Below are 20,950 nucleotides of genomic sequence, written 5' to 3' on the forward strand. Positions count from 1 at the left end.
CCCGTTCTCCAGCGCGGCATCGCCGCGCTCCTCTCCATGCGGGAGCAGCGCCAGCCGCTCGGCGGGCAGCGCCAGGATGGGCAGCGCCAGCACCAGCAGCGCACAGCGCGGGCAGCTCGGCGCGGAGCGCATCCCGGCGACTCCCAGCGGGAGGGTCAGTGCCGTCCCGCCACTATAAGCGCGGGCAGCGGGGGCGGCCGGGCCAGGCCGGGCCGGCGGGCGGGGGCGCCGCGGCCAATGGCGGCGCGGTGCGGGCGGGACCACCGGCCCCGGCCCCCCCGGCTCGGCCCCGCCCGCCCCGGGACCCCGGGCAGAGCTGTGGGGGACTCAGCCGCAGGGATCGCTCCCGGCCCGGGCATTGCTCGCCGCCTCTGAGCCTGCGGGAGCAGAGCGGGGTCCGCGCCAGCACGGGGGGACCGGCTCCCGGGAGCGCCCTGCGGACGCTGGGATAGGAACACTCAACCGTTTTCGGGATCAGTGTCGTTTGTGGGGTGCGAAACTCGGGAAGATAAACCGATGCAGGGTCGTAGGCATCTGACAGATGCTTTCAAAGCCGCGGCTCTCCGCCAGGACCGGTGGGGTTTCTGCGCTAGTTTGGAAAACTCCGACTCAAAGTTACTCTAGCAGCTGCAGTGTCTTCCAGCAGCATGCCAAGAACTAACATACTGAGACCAAATACCAAAATCAACATGAAACAAAAATATGAATCCAGGTGCTTATTATCCGGGGAAATGAATAAATACACTGGAATGTGTTTCTTGAATTGACACCATCCATGTCAGAATTTCATTTGGTTATAAAATAAAACTAGAAAACTTATAAATCTGCAAATGAAAAATCACCGATATTAGATACAGACAAAAGTAATATAGTTGATGTGGTTCCCATGTACTTGACTCTGTTTTATGGGTATTCACTGAAGATATAACATGCTTGCATTACACTGAATTATATTAGTTCTACCACTTATGTTCTTTTTCGTTGTCCACACTGCCCCAAGCTGGATAAATCCTGACAATCACATCTGAAATATCGACTTCTGTGGGATTCAATATATACAAATATATTATTTCTGACTGTGCCGTCTTTTTTTATAGCCTAGTCCTGCTCCCTTGGAACACTCAGAAGCAACTGAAGAATGGTTATATTTCATATATTTTTTCCAAAGCTTCCAGCAGTGTTTAAGGATTAAATCTTGGCCAGTAAAGTGCATGCTGTGATATTTCCACACAATGTTTACAGCAGAAAATCACCTGAGGGAAGGTAGCTGAAATGCTATCCACATGCTTTTTACATGGCTTTGTACTTTTCTTTAAATGCCTGCTCCTTTTGTTGTTGTTATTTTGGTTTGGGGGTTTTTTTGGTAAGAAAACATAATTTTGTACTTGGCAAATTGCAAGAGCACAAGATATTCCAGGGTACGCTATAACTACGGGTACCTGCAAGAAAGAAATGCATCTGTTAAGCTAATCACTATGATCACTAGCAACTACCTACAACTATCTTCTGTATGTCAGTGAAAACAGTCACTGAGAAAAGTAGCATGGTGGTGTGGGAGGAATGAAAGTCTTGTCTCCTTGAGTTCTTACTGTACTTACTGAAGAAAACTCTGAGAGGGTAACATTTTCCTATTAAATCCACATGACTTCCTAGTATTATGCCCAGAGTTTGGAGGGGCCACTGGGAAGCTAGACACTTAGTGTAGTAAATTTGAAATCTTTTTGAAGGCTGAAAAGTTAAATATCTACATCTGCATGTTTAAAACACAGGGTAGTAGCCATGTTAGAGTAAATCCTTTGTCCATTAGTCAGCATATTGAGATTGTTTAGTCTATATTTACCTTAAGAGGATTACAGTGTTTCTGTTGTAGCTGAACAAGTTTACCTTGTATGCAGTTCCCACTGTGAGGAGTGATGAGAATTGCTAGTTTAAGACCAAAAAAAAAAAAAATTAAAACAAATTCCTGTTGTCCTTTCTAGAGTCTTCAGTAATGACCTGAAAAAGGGATGGAAAAGCATGTTTACATTACAAAGTAGTTAATTGGGAGATATTAATGGCTAACACCAGCCCGAATGGAAAATGCAACAAGATTTAAGCAGGGAAGAAAAGTATTTAGATACAAACTGGAATATCACAATTGAGAAAGAACACAGCTGGTAAATGCCAAGAACTCCACAATTTCATTGCATCTTAAATCAGATACGACAGCAGTTTACAATGCAATAGCATCCCCTGAGCAGGCACTGAGATTCTGTACAATAGATGAGATGGTTTTATTGTGTTACAGGGAGGTAAGTGAGGTTCTAAAGGCATATAATAACACTGTTTTTCCAGAGATTGCTTGTGAGACCAGCAGTGTCACAGAAAATTCACCACTTGAAAGATTTCAGACTAAGGCAATAAAAAAAGATCAGACGACCAAAGGAAGCAACATACAAGGAATTGCTAAAGAATTGAACATGTGTACTTGATTAAATGATAATGGGGAGGAGATTTGATTAAGATTTTGCCTCAAAGATATGGAGTACCTTCAACTCAAATATCTGAAGAGTGCTACCAAACAGATGTAGGAATTATAAGGGTGAGTTTGAGGATTACAGATAACTAGGACACTGAAATAACTAAAAGAAACCATGAAACCATGTATCAAAAAATGCTTCCTCACCACGGGCTCTATTTTCAGATACATCATTGACTGGGCATAGTGGAAGCAGAATGACAGAAAGCTTTGAGAAGCCAACACTAGGTTGGTCGAATTACTAAAAAAGAGACCTTAAGGAATAATTCTGTATTTAACAATGGAATATGACAGCCCAACGGATTTTTACTTGAGTCGAAAAAGAAGGTGCAGATATGGAGAAACTTGACCATCTCAAGCTCTTCCCCAATTCCATTAACAGAGAAAAGGGAGTTAGTGTTCCCTTTGCTGGTATGACTGAAGGAAGGAAAGTAATGCCCTGGGCCCCTCATGATGATTTTCTGCTGTTCAGTGATGACAAAACATTTTGTCATGATCATCAAAGGACAGAGTAACCATGTGGTAATAAACTGGAGAGAATTGAGTATTTGGGATACTGGCAGGAAAGAATAGAACTGAGGTCTGCTGAGAAGGAGCATTTTTTGGAGAGACAAGGTCATGGGAACCAGAAAATCACAAGCAAAGGCAAGGCTCGCAGGAAGATCATGGAGTGCACATCATAAATTTAAATCACTCTGTCTTGGAACTCAGTGTTCATTGTTCATTAGAGTGAAACATGATGAGATACCTTCTGTAATTCTATATGAGCCAGTATCACTATGGAGGGCAAACAACTCAGGAGCAACTTCAAGAAATGTGTATTTTGCGGCAGAACTCTCTACAGAAAGAAACTAATTTTGAGACACTCTTAGATGCTCTTGAGAAGCGATGCACATGAAAGACAATATTCTATTGTCTTTCAACCTCCTTGCAAGGTACAGAAGATTGTAGAATCCCTTCTTTTTCTCTCATGTGGAGATCTTATAGGGCAGTGAAAGGACAAGCTTCTTGGAAACTCATATCCTGCTCTGCAGAACCTCTAGGCAAGAATGGGATGTGTTAATGCTTGGCCAATGACCTGGTCAGTACAGAAGAGATACACTGCTGTGATATAATGGTACATAGTAGTAACAGATTACTGCCCTGAATAGGGCAAGAAGCATGGGGAGAAACAGTATCTCTCGTGCCCTTCCTAGGACTGGTGCTAGGAGAGACTGTGTATTTCTGGGGTTGCCTTTATTTCTGTCTCTCATTATTAGAGCTGATAACTATATTAATAGGGGGCAGGAAAAAAAGTCACAGAGGAAATTATGCTTAAACAGAGTCATGAACACTTTCTTCATCCGAGTTTATAACTTAGGAAAAAAAGTCAATGGAAAATGCAACAGAAAAATATGAGCATCGCAGAAAATTGCTAGATAAAAAAAGCAGACTTACAATCCTCCCATCTGTCAAGTAGTCAGAGCCACACGAAAAACATTACAATTTTTATCTTTTTAATATATATTTTATCCAAGCGTCCTTCTTATATCCTAATGCTTGTTCTCTTTCAAGAACAGATTGTGCAATCCAGTAAGAATTCTAGAACTTTTCTGTAGTAAGAGAGAGTCTTAATAGGGCAAGTGGGTACATAATTATTCTTCTATTTAAATATTCAGCACCATGCTATTACCCCTATCCAAGTCTTACTGTTTTGTTAGTATCTAAAAGTTTTAGCTTTGTGCCACAAAAGACTCCAAACAGACAATAAAAAACTAATTCAGACTTCTAAAAAACACAGAGGAGACAGGAAGACAAAATGTATGACCATTTTCTCTTATACACAAAAAACAATTACACTATGAAGGAACATTGTTTTTTAAACAATGGGAATGGGATGTGGAAAAGCAATTTGAATGGAAGAGGAAGACAGCTATGGAAAAGGTATCCTTTACCTCCTATCTACTCCAAGACTAAAGAAATAATTACTCTGACCCACTGATACTATGTCAGATTTCAGAACAGAGATATTACATACAAGGAAAACATATATTCTTGTAGCCTGGTGAAGAGGTGTTATTGAATGCATCTCAAGTTAAACCATCAATTCAGATTGAATGCGCACCCAAACCAAAACATTGCTAAATGTGGTATTCTCTTTTATGTGGAATCCAGACTTTGACTGAGAATTTCAGCTGTAGATGGAACACACGAAAAGATGTTACATTGAGTTCCAACAGCAAAGCTTCTAGATGACAATCAGTAACAAAAGAAAGGCCAAGCACTGATCTGATGCTTGTGGTGGCCAGAAATGCAATAAAAAATGGTTGCAAGAGAAGCTCATCCTCAGCTTTTCTACAAACATTCAAAAAGGCTAATAAAGTGTGAAACACTGACACTGTCTCTCCTGTGACAGCCAAGCTGCTATCTCACATCTACTCCCTGTGTCTGCAGAGCACCCAGCCAGCCTCACAGAGACTGGCCTTGCCTAGATTCTCTGCCGGCTAGAATAATACATCTTGCAAAAATTGTCTTTTAGAAAGAGTATATGGTTTCTCAGATGAGTCTAAATAATCACAGCAATTCAGAGAAGACACTTCAACCGTTTCCCCCCATGATGATTGAATGATATCTTTTGCAAGGAAAAAGGCTTATCTGGAGTGTAATCCTTATCTGACTTTTCTGGAGTGGAATCCATTGCCTAAACTAGTGAAATTCACTGAGGAGAATATATTATTGCCTTGAGCGGCTGTAAGTAAAATGGAGGAACTGATTTTCATTCAGGGTAGGTGATACTGTGATGCAGCAAAGACCAACAATTTTAATTACTTTTTTTACAAAAGGACTGGAAAAGGGAAAAAATATTTAATAAAGATAACATCTATTCTTATTAACAGTATGGACTCAAAATTAGGTTGTAGTTAATCTTTAAATGTAGATATAGTTGTAAAAGCTCTGCAGAGAGGGAGAACAAAGTTCCCTATAATTCCATGCTTGGCCAGATTGAACACTAGTTATTAATATTTCCTTTAATGAGGCCGCTTGTAAATATTTTCACTTTTGGGCAAGGTCTACTGAGAAAGAAAATCCTTCCACCCAAAAAAGAAAATGTAAATGTTTCCTGATCTCTCCTGGTCAACTGTTCAAAGTTAGCTACGCTGAAGGCTTTCTGCCTTGAGGAGTCCACTCAGCGCACAAGGAAGTTTCCTACAAGTTAATGAAATTTATTTGTGAGCTTAAGATAATTTTCTGAGTGGGGTGAATGTGTGTGTTCAAAGGCAAAAGCTTGCCTGAGGATAGCTGAATCATAATGTTAGACTCAAAGAACATTGTCAACAGGGAAAATTTTTGAGTGACGACTCTGCTGACCATTCCATACAAAATGATAGTAAAAACTGGTATCAGCTCAGTATTTTCATAGTGCTATTTTCTTCTTCTTCACAAGTCTTCTGGTACCATGAGTTGAAATTGTAGCTATGAGGTGCTATAAATAAAATAATTTATTCTTAGATTAGACATGTATAAATTCAAGAATTTACTGTACATTTTTCATGTGAAGGCCTAATTTGTGTGTTTGGAGATAAATTATGTTTACAGTGTTGGATATAATTAATGTAGTTGGCTCTAACACGCCATACATTTTAATGTTGAAAGAAGATTTTTTACTTTTTTTTTTTTTTAACTGTGTAAGGACTGTGAACTTTCCCCTGACTTGAAACAGTCCAGATTAAAAAAAAAAAAACCAAAAAACAACAACAACCCAGGAGTAATTCCATTATTACAGCTACTCATTCTTTCTGATCTAAGGACTTATATTGCTGTTCACTTCATTTGGAATCTGTAGAGTAATATAAAAAAGGGTCCACTCATTCTTCCCAAACACAGTTTAGTGTTTTAGTCTAGCATGTAATACTACAGTTTTGTCATAGAGCAACAATAAAACATAGGGATCTGCTCTAAGGCAACTCAGCACAGAAACAATCACATTGTCCGTGGGAAAAAGAGGAATTATTTGCAAAGACTAGGATTGATGCAATAACTTATTCATTGGAGAAGCGACAGGGTAAGAGCAAGAAAAGCCTCTTCTACAAGAGGTTGCTGAGAACAAACTCTGTGTGTAGTCTACACTCCCAGTTGAGAGAGGGACACAGGATGATCCCCGTGGCCAAGTAGCAAAGACTGGATTGTGTCCAAATAACTAACCCCTAGATCTCCACTCCACATAGCATTTAGCCCACATGTCTGCTGGGTTACTGTAGCCCTAGGACACAATTTGTTTCATTCTTCTCCCTTCCTCCCTGCCCCCGTTCATAGTGTTTGAAATAAAGTGAACTGTTATGCAGACCAGCAGTGGCTCAGTTAAAGCACAAAACTAAGGGTACGTGTCATATACCCCAGTCTGTGACACAGGGTATGTGCAGGTATTTGAAGTCACAAAGCCTTTGGGCTAGCTCTGGAAGATCAGAAAGGGCCAAGAAAAAAGTCTGGTCCTGGCTTATGGCTGCCTTTTGAGCACGGTCCTTGGAGAAAACTGTTGCAAGACCACTCCTGTGCTTTTTCTTGAAAAGAGCCTTTTGGAGCGGGCAAGAAATCAGCTAATATGTAGATGGGGTATTCAGGGGTTTAGTACATGAGACAGATCCCTGGCATTCTCTCATTTAGTAGTACAGATATACCTATATATCTGCAGTCAGAAGCATATTTCTAAGCTTTTCAAGGGGAGAGACAGCAAGACTATTAAAACTGAAAAAGCTACACTTCCAAATGAAAGGTTAACAAAACCCTTTTCAGGTAACTACTTGTTCTATCTGAACCGATAGTTAACATCCTTCTCCTTTACCTTTTCTCCACAAAGGCCTTTAACATTATATCAGTTATCTGCATCCTAGCTTCCTTCCTTATCTTTTTTTTTCAGAAGAGGCTTTTTATTAACCTTTTGGGATCTTAGGGCTGACCCTCTTTATGGCTCATTGACCAGTTCTCATTCCTTGAGTTCTTTCTCAGAGAAACTCTTGCCTGTTTGCCTTTAACTGCGAATCTTTTATGATTCTCTCAAACTTCCTGCATGAAAAACATTTGAATGTTTTCCAGCAGCACAGATTTTTCAAAGCTACACAGTTGCATAGATCTGTCAGCATGGGTTATACTTATTTGCAATTTAAGAAAAGATATTATCCAAAACAAGAATATCTATATCTGATCCTTAATTCTCTTTATTTGCTTGAAATATATAATTGTTGTTTATGGGTTTTGTGTATTTAATACATTTGTCCCTTGAAATAATTATCTGATCCAGCAATCCCACCCATCTTTAGAGCCATTAAATACAATATGAAATTGCCATTTGGAGATCCCTATTTACCATGGGTACACAGTTTATATAGCCTGAAAAAAATCTGGAGACCAAATTGTTGAAAAAAAATAATGGAGAAAAATATGTATAAAATTGGACCCAAGTTTAAACAAAATTATTGATTTTTCTGGATATTAGACATTTTATCATCTGAGTAAGGAGTCTAACTTCTGAAGAATGAGTCACAGCATTTGAACAAATGAGAGCATTGTGTTCTTCCTGAGGGAAATTTGCTGTCCTCTGCTTCTTCTATATTAGTAAATAAAATTCAGTTATTTAGTACTCAGAACAGGACTTTGCCTTACCCAAAATGTAGTTGTTTTTCTGTGGCTTATTTCCGGCAACAGTGCTAGAGTGTAAAGCAGATATTACATCTTGGACACTTTTAAAACATTTCCTGTAAGGATTCCATTCTGTTCAAAGTAGTTTAAAGACTGGGGGTCTCTAAGAACAGATGTTCATTGCACTACATAATATGCAAGTAGTTTATTTTGCTGCTAGGTTTCCTAGCTCTGAATACTAAAGCTCTGTTTACATGTTCATAACTCTGTCTTTATAGGCATTGAATTTTATTTCAACAGTCAGTATTAAGTTTTACATTTCCTTTGTTACGTTAAAATCTGTCTGCCATTTTTTCTAGATGATCAGTAAAAGTTCATATACAGCAGTCACGATAAAATAGTCTCAAAAATCATGGTATAATAGTTTCAACAGCACTTTTCATTTGTCAGATTTCCACTCTGTCAAACCCATCCTGGTGATTTAAGAAACAAAAAAAAAAAACAGAAACAAACAAACAGAAAAATTAAGGTACCAAAAAAATATAGCTTGTCTAGTTGGCAAATCAGAAAGCACACAGGAAACTCAGTGGAGATTTCCTAAAAACCAGAAGCAGCTTTCTGAATTGGAGCAGATCATGTTTCTTCACAAGGAAAATGCCAGTTTCAACTAATTAAAATCAATCAGTTTCTTAGAGTGAATATGCAACTATGAATTCTGTTGCTGCCTGCTAAATTCAGCCTCATTGGGGAGGATATGACTGACAAATTACAGCTCAGTAAGCAGAAAAAGATGCAATACTTATGCAACAATTTTCATTCTGTGTGGTGCAGGAATGAAAAGGTTGGTCTTAAATATCTGCAAGCTGTTTCTGATATCCATAAAGTGTGCCATTACTTTGAAAACACGATGTATGCTTCAGAGTAAAGTAAAACAAACAGATTGATTTAACAAAATAGCATAAAATCATTCCTGACAGTGCAGTATTTTTCAAATAACCCTCTTATCCAAAGACAGTAAAATAAAAAGATGGGAGAATTCAAGAGGAAACTCTATTTGGTATGATTCTTGCCTGAATAACACCTTTAGAGTTTCCATAGCGTAACATCCATTTTACATGGCAAACTGTGACCAACTTAGTTTTATTGCTTGCTTGAATATCTCATTTCCAGATATTCATCAGCATGCCCTGCATGTTTCATGTGTCTATGTGTTCTTCAAAACTTGCAAATATTTTTGCCTGAGTATTTGCAACATTGGGGCTCATATTTAGAAGCATATACATTATACATACAGAAGAACTTAAAAGTATATTGCCCTTATTATTTCACTGCCACTAACAGTAATATTTTTCTAGTTTCTATGATTTCTGAACATTCCCTACAGTTTACTCTAATTTTCTTGTGCTTTTCAGACTGACTTAAACAGAAATCCCCACAGACTGCTCAGCCTTGTCTGAGGTCAAGACATTTGTATGTCCAAAGATCCTATCTTCACTGAACATGCTTTTTCGTTTTTGGTACCAGACATAAACATTTGTTGCACGTACTGCTTCAACAGAGTAACAACTTAGTTACTGTCCCAGTATCCGAACCAGCTGCTTTCAGCTGCTCCTGCTGTGGCAGAGACAGACCCAGGACTGAGAAAAGGCAGCCTGCTGGACTTACCCTGGCCTCAGTAACCTCACTTCTTACTCTGAGGGTGTCTTTTTCTAACTGAGAAGGAATAACCGGGGAGAGGGAAAACAGGATTTCAAAAGGAGTCAGATGAGAGAAGGATGGTGGGAAAGAGAAAGAGATCTTGAGTCTTTTAAGTCAGAGGATACAAGTATAAGCCCTGTCATGATCAGCTTTTGTTCATGCATATTGTCTCATTTACTTTAAGGGGGTTGATCACATAGCAATGGAAAACTTTAGAGCACAACTTGGGCATCCCATCCTGTGGGTAAAGAAGCAAGAGCTGCGTGGCTGCCTAAGCACATGTGCATTCCCAGCCATACCAAACAAAACCCAGGGTCTGGTTTCCTGCTGGTCTTGACACCCTGCATGATAAAATGGATCTCTTCCTTGACAGATCTCTCATCTCCAGTAATGCCTGGCTGAGTGAATTCTCTAAATGAGGGCCTGCTGTGTTTGAATAAAGGAGAAATGCTGCTACTCAGTAATAAGGAGGGATTCTTGGAGAAAGGAAAGGAGTAGGCATGCCTGACTTGCTAGGCACAAGAAAGGCACTGGTACTGGTGCAAGGAGCAAAAAACTGGGTGAAGCTAGCGCCATCCAAAAAGAGACCACTACACAAGAGACACTAAGGTGATTAAAATGTGTATTTAGAAGTTATTCCTTGTGGAGATTGTCTCCTGCTTCTTACGCCTAATAGTTTATTTCTTCAGACTTTGTTCAGTGAGTATTAAAGATTTCTTGGTGTTGCAGGCTTTCCCTTTAGGACTCTGGGCAAATGGCAGACATAACAAAGCAGCAGCTGAGGGCTCCAACAGGTTTCTCCCTGGCAAAGGTCCCATGCCTGTGAAACCAACCAGCAAAGATTCAAGTATATGCTATTCAACATGAATGGGCTACAATACATGATACTTTTAATACTGCATACCTTGCGACCTCTAAAAGGTGACTTTTCAAAGCTGGCATCAGGATTGCCTGAGGACAGCCAAGAAACTACAATATCACAGGGGAAGCAAAAGTTCTTCACAAAGGATGCACCTATGGAGACAAAGCCTGGAGAAGAGGAGACTGAAAGGAGACCTCGTTTTCATCTTCAACATCCTCACAGGGGGAAGCAGAGGGGCAGGTACTGATCTCTTCATTCTTGTGACCAGTAACAGGACTCGAGAAAATGGCATGAAACTGAGTCAGGGGAGATTTAGGTTGGATATCAGGAAAAATATTCTCACCTAGAAGGTGGTTGAGCACTAGAACAGACTCCCTAGGGAAGTGGTCACAGCACCAAGCCTCTCTGAGTTCAATACAATGCTCTCAGGCACATGTTGTGATTCTTGGGGTGTCCTGCGCAGGGCCAGGAGTTGGACTCAATGATCCTGATGGGTCCTTTCCAACTTAGCATATTCTATGATTCTATCCTAAAGGACATAAGCCTCTGTTGTGCAGCTCCAAAGGGATATTTCAAAACAGAAACAGAGCTCAGACAAACTCAAATCCCTAGCATGATAGACTGACTCCAGCGACTGATGAAAAGCTCGTCTGCCAGTGTTTCAAGCCTTACACTTTGAAAGAGAGACAAACCACTGACTCCTACCACACAGCTTTTTCGAGCACTCTGCTGCAGGCTCCTTCTCAAAGGAAGCTGTTCCCTTCCTGCTGCCCCACCTCCCGCCGTCCATAGCTAACACACCCTGTCTTTCTGACTGGAAACCGTGCTGACTGTCAACCATTATTAACTGCTTCATGGATTTTCGAGGCTGTGGCGGGTGGGAGTTTGCACAGGCCACTCTGGGAGGGGAACCACAGGACCTCACGTTGGCACACGGTACTTCCAGTACATTACCCTCGGTTCCTTTCCACCGTGCTCCGGCACAGAACAGTAACACCAGCACCCTCCGCTGGCCTCTGCCATGAAGATACCTGCAGTGAACAGGCTGATCGGAGCTGCTGCTAGATCTGTTATGTAAAATCCAGGGAAATACACCGTTTTACTAAATATATTAATAGAGATATTAATTAATATCTCTGTAAGTGGCCTCCAGCTGCCTCCAGTCACTACACACATACAGGGACAGTGACTTTAAAGCTTATGCACAGAAAGAGCACTAAATTTTAGTGTTAATTACAATATTCATAAACTATGTTATCATGTATTAAAATATATACTTTGTAGCTTGTAATTAAAAGTTAAATTATTTAATTTTTTAAAAATATTCTATAATTTAAATTATTATAAATTATCATCATAATATTTTTCCTCTGAGATTTCTGGCCATTGAGTATGCTCAAAATTCAAACAAAAAAAGGGACAACTTAAGTCAGTGCACCTGTAGCAGACAGGGTGTCTGGGTGCATGACAGCTTGTAAAAAAATATGTTTTGTTTGATTCAGAAGTGTTGACTCTCTTATTAAGCACATTCAACATATTTTAACTTGTAATTTTTTCTTTGAAGATCATCTGTAAATTACTGATCTAAAAATGTTTATTTTGTGTAGTTACAGAAACTCTTAATCTATATTGAGGTGTCCAATAATAAAATGAGAAAGGTCCATGTTGAAAATAATGGCCTACCTAAACCAGTTCATATCTGATTACATATTTATTTTTGAGGGGATATTTTCTTTTTTTTTAGTGTATGTGCATTCATGCAGGTTGGTACAGTTTGTTGTTTTTTTTTTTTTTTTAAGTGGCTGCTCCTGCAGAGTAGCAGTGATTCTGAGAGCTGGCTGATATGTATATTTGATTCTGATTACTCTTACCAATTACATAACCAAAACCACCCAGACTGAAACTGGGGAAGGTCATTAGTAGCCATTATATTTCCTTACTGTAACTACATGGATTTGGATACTTATGTGGAATTTAAATGGATAGACTTCCTTTGAAATACGCTCTCCAAGATCACGTAAGTAGATAGAAACAGAATACATATGCAATGATTAGATTCAATCTTAGCACAAATTCCTGGATGCCCCAACCGCGTGTAAGAATACATATTGTATCAGATCTTCTGCCAGTATATCATACAAACTGGAGTGAAATCAATATATACAGTGACTTCAACAAAGAAAGCAATCATAATTTTCAAGGTAGAAATATGTCCCTGAGAAGGAGGATAAAATCAACATAATCTATCTCTGTGCAAAAAGACAAGTGGTGGCACTGTTAGTAAAGTTACCTACTCCAGTTCTGGTAATGCTCAAGATTCTTCCAACAATTTGGCAGCATGTGGGTTTTTAGGCATTTAAAAGTGCTCTGATTTTGTATTAGCAAAGCAAATTAAAAAAAACACCTCATAAAATTGCTTAATGTAAAAAAATGTTAAAAATGTTGTTGAAGCAAGGAATGTATAATGAAAGCTAAAACACCAGACTGTAAGTCTATATTGGTGGAATCCCCCTGAAAGGATAGAATTTGTTACTACTGAGTGTTCACGATTTTCAACTGCTTTGCATACACAGGTATCTATCACAAAATGTGATAGACACATTTGTATTTTCTCCTCATTAGTCTCTGTGTTTTATGGTGAATTGAAAAAGGCCGAGAATTTTCCATGGTCTCTGTCTTGCAGGAGAAAGCACAGAAGGAGAGGTAGTTGCTTTACTTTTCCATGAAAAGATATTTTTTCCCACAATATATCCCATTCCTTCTAACATTAAATTGATTTTTATATACTGCTATAAGGCTTTTATGAAGAGGATATATGGTACAAATTTTTTTTGGTACAAGTTTTGTTTTCACCTTTTTTTTTGATAGAAATCACTTTCTTTTTACAAAGTTCTGTAAACTGAAGAAACAAAAATAGTTTAGATTTAGTATGTCTCATGAAAATACTTAGAAGACTGAATTTTTCTTTTGTAACTCATTTTTATAGAGCTCTATGGGTGAAACTGATTCTCCACTGTCCCTACTGACTTCTAACTATCAAATCACGCTCTTTTTTATTGCAAACATTCTGACATTACTATTTTGCTTCTCTTAATTAAAAATTATTGCTAGGCATAAACACTATAAAACAGGTAGGTTATTAGAATAAATTGGATAAAATCTTAACCAAATTATAACCAAAGCTGTCGGAAGATACAGACAGAGGCTTGCACAGCCTACCTTTGAAGATACAGTCCTGGAAATTCTTTCTTTCTTCTTCATATCTTTATGCCCTTTTGCCGTATTTTTGAACTCAGGACATGCTTTTAGCAACGTGCAATGTGCCATATGCCTTGTAGGACTACAGTTTTATACTTGTGGTTATCAAGAAACCAAATACTTAACATGACTTATGCACACTTGATGTCAACAAACTGAGAAACAATTGGGACAAGCAGTCCTGTCTTATAACAATCCCAAGCTCTGTCGGTTAGCTAAAATTACTTTTAATTTTAGTTGTGTCATCAATGCCATTGAGGAAGGTCTCTTTAGTACATCTCTTGAATTTAAACCTACAGATTTAATTATGCAAACCTGAAAACATTTCATACTGATTAACAAGACTCAAATTCAGCTGCTCAGTTTCTTTCATTAAGGCAATTTGAAATTCTGTACATTTTTTTCTATTCATTTATCAAGTGGCTGTACCACCCTTGCCTAGCTGAGGTTGAGATAGTCTTTTTGTAAAATATTGGGCAACCAAATGTGAAAAATGAAACAAACCCCAGCAGTTTCTGATGAAACATACAGATAACATCTGCAATGGCATAGTTAAAATGAAGCAAATACACCTGCACATAGGTACACAACTCTTAAAACATTTTAATAGCAAAAATGATTGAAGGAATTTTACTGTAATTTTGTCTGTTCTAGACGGGGATTGGAAACCTGCCATTGTACTATACTGGATGTTCCTTCAAAATAAACTACAGTCAGAACAGCTGGAGGTAATAGAAGTATGTCCAGGATAAATACTTTCTCCTGCCCTCCATCCCAGCTGTTAAATCATTTTATTCCTCTTCCTTTCACACATGTCCTACTGGATAGTTTCTACACTCTCTTTTCTGCAAAATCCCTCAGCTTTCCTCACCCTGTACTTACAAAGAGCTGATATGACCTGGGGAAAACCCTTATTTTACCAAACGTCAGTTCACACATATCTGACACCTTACAAGCAACGATATTGCTTCTTAACAACTCTGGTCCCTCCTACAACAGTGGTTGTTGCACTACCACTCTGAAGTATGGATCCTGGGGGAAAAACAATCACTAAAGGTAAAACCACAAAATTCATGCAAATGTCTTCAAATAAAACTTGCATTGGCAACCTTAATTCCACCATATCCTAATCTTTAAATAGTTAATATCTTATCACTGAATACTTGAATATTATAAATTATTATCTAGGTATAATTTAAATTATATTTATATTTACTAATATATTAAGGGTTAATATTAATATAGTGACCCAATCTATTTTTTCTTTTACAGTTATTATTTGTTGTAAATGTATTGCCATATATGATCATTAAGAAATCATATTTGTAGTTGTCCTGGTTTCGATTGGGATAGAGTTAATTTTCTTCTCAGCTGATACAGTGCGTTTTTTTGGATTTAGCATAACAATGTTGATTAGCTGCTTGCTGGGGTTAAACCACAACAGTGGCTTGGATGCTTATTTAATATAATAAACTTACATAGAAACAGGTTAATAAAAAGAAATGAGAAAGACAAAGTTTTTGCTATCCACATGATGATATCATCAAACAACTTGCTTGTGAGAATTTTACAAAAATCCCCCAAAGACTGAGAGATAGCACATGCTGTCTCCAAGCAGAGTTTTTCTTTAATGTCGTTCCTGTAATAACATCTGCAGCTCTGTTTCTTCAAACTTTCTCTTTTCCTCTTTTTCTTTTTTTTTTTTTTTTTTTTTTTTACACTTTTACAGTTCTCTGCTCTGCTCCACCCACTGGAGCAATTTATTCAGCTGGTTCATTTGAAGTCTCATGCATTTAATGTTCTGCACAGTAAAAACAAACAGAAGCAGTTGACATGATTATTGCATTCATGAAACAATCATCTCTCAGTGTCTTAGAAGCAAAGGCAGTTCCATTTATGAACATGCAACATATACTTGTCACTTTTCCCCCAATAAAACCAACATTTTGTTAAGGTGGCTACTATTGTGTTTCACATAATTGTATGTTACTGATGTAAAGGAAGAGGAGACAAAGCACAATTGATTTCTGCCACTGAGGCACAATTCATAACCAAGTAAAACACTGCAGAAGCAATCAGGACAATGCTGGTTGCTGCTTTGCAACAGGGGCGAATACAGAAAAGCTACTGGTCGGGACAGGAAACTGCCTGGCTAAATGCAGCTGGCTAAGGGACGTGAACCTATGTAACAACCTCTGTTTCTCTTCCAAGGGAGCTTCATGGAGAAAACAGGCATCTTCACAGGCAGGCAGTACAGAAAAGCTGACACCTTCAGAGCTGCAGAGGAAAGCAAGCAGCTTCAATCTTTGTGTCCATCTCAAATGATCAGCAGGAAAAGAAAGAAAAAAGAAAAAAAAAACCCAAACTACGCTAACAAACCCAGAATTTAAACCCATCCAGAAGGAGCCGGTATAACCATTCCTTCCCATTTCTCATTTTCCACGAGGGGGCGCGGTGGTGCCGGAGGGACAGGCTGGGATGGTGGTGGCTCTGCCTGCCCTGCCTGAGAGGAAGGGTCGCGCAGGACCCGCCTCAGCGCTCCCTCTCATTCCCTCTCGTTCTCCTGGGCGCTCAGGGCTGTCCTTGTGCCTCTGCCTCTCCCCGTGGCCCCGCACGTGGGGACGAGACGGCTTCGTAGTCGTGGCGGCTCGCAAAGCGGGGCGGCTGGTGGGGGGCTCTGAGCCAGCCTCCCTGTCCCTTCCTGCCGGCAGACGCGGACGGAGGGACGGTGGATCGAGGTGAAGACTCCCGTACTGTCTTCACCTCCTTTCTGCTGACAGAGAGGCACCTCGGAGGGGGTGAGGACGCAGCACGATCTGAGGGGCTGTAGATGACACCCTGCTGCCCTGACAGAGGAGGTGCCAGCTCTCTCTCGGTCCTCTAATTGAACCTGGAGGAGCTACCACAGTCCTTTGCCCTCAGGTGTAGGCTGACAGCTTGGAGAAGTCATATGGCAGCAGGAAAGTAACAGCACAAACACACGTGTGAAAACATGGGATGCAACATACAAATGATAGAACGGGGTGCTGTTGTCTGAATCTTATGTGTTCAATACTGAATGCAAATTTTCTGTAAAGGTTTGTTTACTACTTGGTTTTAGCCCAGGATTTACAAATGTATCTCAGGTCTTTCGAGATGTGCTAAAATGCAGATTCAGTAATGGTCAAAGAAAGCTGATCTTGTAGGAATTCAACTCTGAGCCGTAAATTTGACACATATTTGAGGAATTCTCTGTTCCTCCGCATAGTTACACCACCTTGCAGTCCCAGACACAATCCTTTGCTACCAGCTACAGTGGCTACCGCTTTCCATCCTGTTTTTATATCCCAGAAAGGCCACACTGGAGTCCCTCATTAATAAAAATGTCTTCATCACTACTCCAAGGACAACCCAACAGCTGACAAGTTTCTGCAGCAGCCCTTCAGAGGCCTCATTTACCTGAGAAGGCTTAAGAAAAATTCTGGACTTTTTTGCTTCCACAGCTGAATTCTCAGCTGCTTAAATGAACAGATAATCAGGGCTGAAGGAGGTGATTTCTAACATTTAGGGCTTTATTAGCTGTGAGCCAGATGCTTCATGTTATCTAAGTATCAGAAGCCAAGGGAAGAAAATTAATTAATTCCCTTTACTGGATGTGGCTAAAATCATCCCTTTTCAAATGGACTTTTATTATTTACCCATCAAAACTCTTGTGAAGAGAAGACATGTTTCCTGCCAGAAAGTGTCATAGATAATACGAAACCCCTGGACACAGGGCCAAGTGATCTTTAGCACTCAAATCCACCTCATCCTCTATTATCAGTTCACATTTAATCCACCTCCTTTTTCCAGTCAGCTCATACACAGCTGACTGACCTATCTAAGGGAATCCCCACTGAAGGGAAATGCCTAATTGCTTTAGTTCCTTTTTAATGGGTTTTTCCAGTGGGGGGTGGGGATGGGTGCAAAGAAGGTGGTAAATTATGTCAAAGACAGCAGAGAAGGCTAGCAAAGGAGAGGATATATTCTGCTTGAGCCAGCACGGACTCAAAGCGTCTTTCTGGATTATGGAGGCATCCAGGAAACTGAAAGCTGCAAAGAATGATTTAAGCAGTGAAAAGCAACATATCATTTTCAGTTCTTTTTATTCTTAGATCTCAGTTTACTGAGTCTTGCTTTAAAAACCAAGGAACATGCATCATAGACATAAATGTCAGGGTGTCCAAGATTTTTCTTACCAGTCTGGAATACAGACTGCAATTCCAAGTTTGAGACTGCTCCTATTGCATGTTGTGCAATGGAAAAGTCTGCAAGAGAGTCTGAAATCTATGTTTAACCACCCTAATAGAGACAAAGTTCGAAAAGGACACAAAGGCAGGGGTGTTCTAATGCTTCCATTTTCAGGCTGTGTCTCTTTCAGTCTTCTATTCACTGAGTAACATATTTAATTATTTTAGAAAATTTTCTTCTGGTCAAGTATGGGCTGAAACCATGAAACCATTCTTTTCTTGCTTTGCATTACTCTGATTAGTTTGTGTGGTGAGTTCCTGCCCTTGATGCATAGGCATTACTTAATGTGAAGCCAATGGAAGCTTTGGCTGCCTTACGGATTATGGGTTAAGGCCCTGCATTTGTACTGGTTTACGCCACTGTATGACCTAAATGAGATTAGAATAATAAATCCTGATTTATTATGAGGGTTTTATTTAGACATGTTTTGAGTATGAGGTCTGTGTCAGGATTAATAGTGAAATCTAACATGCCCAGGCATAGAGAAAGCCCAACAATGAAAGGACATTTTTTCCCTTGAGAAAACTGGTTCCCAGCCCTCTGTTTGGCTTTTAACAGAGTTGCTAAATGTTGAATGGCACAGAGACGCTGGATCCCAATGATGGTGACGTAGTCCATGACTTGGAGATGAGCCCATTCCAAATGAAGGACAGAAGTATCCCATCAGCAGTATTTTCCAAGGCTAAGTACTCTTGCTCTGCAATGCAGTAGCGTTGAAAAGGTTCTCAGAATCCAAAGACAAATGAGAAATTACAGGTTCAGGATTTACTGGCTAATTCATCTGTCGTGTTGAATGGGCACTGGTTTAGGTGCCTGCCCAGTAGTTAAATCAGATTGCTGAATCTGTTCCAAGGGAATGTCCATTCTTTTCGGTATCCTGGCCACCATCTCTCATCAGGAAATGATGATGATGATGATGTGATGTAACGCACCAAATTACATTGGCCTTAGTATTAGATGCAGGTGTGTGCTTATACCACATAGTTAAATTTCTCTATTTTAATAGCCGCATTGCAAGAAGCTTCGAAGAATTTGCCTTTCCAAAAAACTATTTAAATTTAAATGAGTGGAGTGCAAGGACTTGAGCTGGTACTTTTGTGACATACAAAAGGAAAGAAGAGGAGGTGTAAGTGTTGTGAAGAATTAGGTGTATTAAATCATCATGAATTCCACAGTATCTCTACCCTTTGTCTAATTCAAAGAGTCTTAATAGTCCCACTCTCCACCAGCTACTTGACAGATCTTTTTCAACATCAGATTTTTGTCACACTTGTTTTTTTGAATAGATATGGGAAGAATTATTTCCTTCAAAATGTTGTTGTTGAATTTTGTAATCATAGGCGTCATGGGGTATGGAGCAAAAGAAAATGCTGAACCAGAATATCATTTTATTTTTCTTTGGTTTGGCAAGAAGCCTGTCTATTTGGCAACCTCTCCTGGTACATCTCAGCTGGTGTGGAACTGAATGGAATGGCCTCACAATTTTTCAGATAATTTTAGAGAAAAGCAGCTTTTGAAGAAGGGTGGACTTTAACATCCAGCAATAATACTTTACTTAGTACTTCACATTTAAACCATGAGAGCCTGGTAGTCATGAGAAACACAGTCCAAGAAATCATGAAGCCTCAAAAGAATGAAAAAACCTGCCCATGTAACTAAGGACAATTTTTCTGGACTACTGCAGTATAATATCAAATATGAAGATGGTTCACTATCTAACAAAATCTTAAATTACTTTCTTTTCTTCCCTTCTTAGAAGTGCTCTTTTCTGCAAAATCCTTTCTAAAAGACTTCTAGAACTACACACTAGTGAGAGTCATTAGGTGCAGAGTGCTTTAGCACAGTGATTTGCTAACAGTCTTGCCAACAAATTCATTAACTGCGAGTGACATCAAAGATAAGAACTCAAGACCTCTTTGCACAGCAGTAGGGGCAGCAGTTCAACTTGCAGAATCCAGGCACTTTATGTTATCTACTTTTGTTCATTTCAAGTCAAATAGCAATGGGACAGCCTAGATAAGCAACTTTTTGAACCCCGGAGGTCCACTTCAGCTTATTTCTTTGAACAATGACCCTTAGAAAGAAAACAGTAACAAACAGATCGTTTGGAGTTGCCCAACATCCCTGGACAGCAGCAGAAGTGTGCTGAGGACCAAGCATTGGCTGAACTTCTTAAGCACTGAAGAACCACATGGGAAATTCGATCTATTAGGAAGTTTCTTATAATGCTGCAATGCAGAGTTTCACAACAAACCTTTGCTCGCCTGCTGGCAAGGACAGGTGTCTGTGATGCAATCTGTGTGACCACTGTTCTTTGCTGTCCCTTGGCAACACCTGACCAAGAGAACAGCCATTTTCTTTAGTTGTTTACAACGTGCTGCCCGTGAAGCTGGAGTTGGCAATCACATCCACAAGGGCACTAAGGGAAACCTGCAGTTTGTTTGTTGAGTGGAAATGGATGCTTGCTTCCCTGTACATTTTATAATATACTTCAGGCAAATCCTGGTGGTTTTGCTGAAGACAAGTTGTGGAAGCCTTTACCCTCATGCAACAGGTTAAAGACTTATAGTACAAGCTGTGAAGAGTTGTTATAGGTCACTGATAAAAAGCAGTACAGTGCTTATGGCCGCTGTGGGTTAATGTTAGCCACAAGTATAATCAGAAAGTTTGTGCTGAGAGCAGAGAGGTGGCGTGTAACCCACTGAATTTATCATTGCTGTACTATGTCCTCT

At 39.6% G+C, this 20,950-nt stretch overlaps 1 protein-coding gene across 1 annotated transcript in view; it reads right to left on the reverse strand.

The window, feature by feature from the left end:
* NID1 (nidogen 1) overlaps positions 1-11,729 on the reverse strand; it is a 55,324-nt gene extending 43,595 nt beyond the window's left edge. Inside the window, exon 1 of the mRNA XM_017817568.1 lies at positions 11,646-11,729. Coding sequence (XP_017673057.1) covers positions 11,646-11,714 — 69 coding nt within the window. The 5' untranslated portion in view covers positions 11,715-11,729. The remainder of the gene's footprint in view (positions 1-11,645) is intronic.
* Positions 11,730-20,950: the final 9,221 nt, after the last annotated feature.

The sequence above is a fragment of the Lepidothrix coronata genome, unplaced genomic scaffold (genome assembly GCF_001604755.1).
Source record: "Lepidothrix coronata isolate B3197 unplaced genomic scaffold, Lepidothrix_coronata-1.0 Scaffold61, whole genome shotgun sequence".
In the NCBI taxonomy this organism is placed as follows: domain Eukaryota; kingdom Metazoa; phylum Chordata; class Aves; order Passeriformes; family Pipridae; genus Lepidothrix; species Lepidothrix coronata.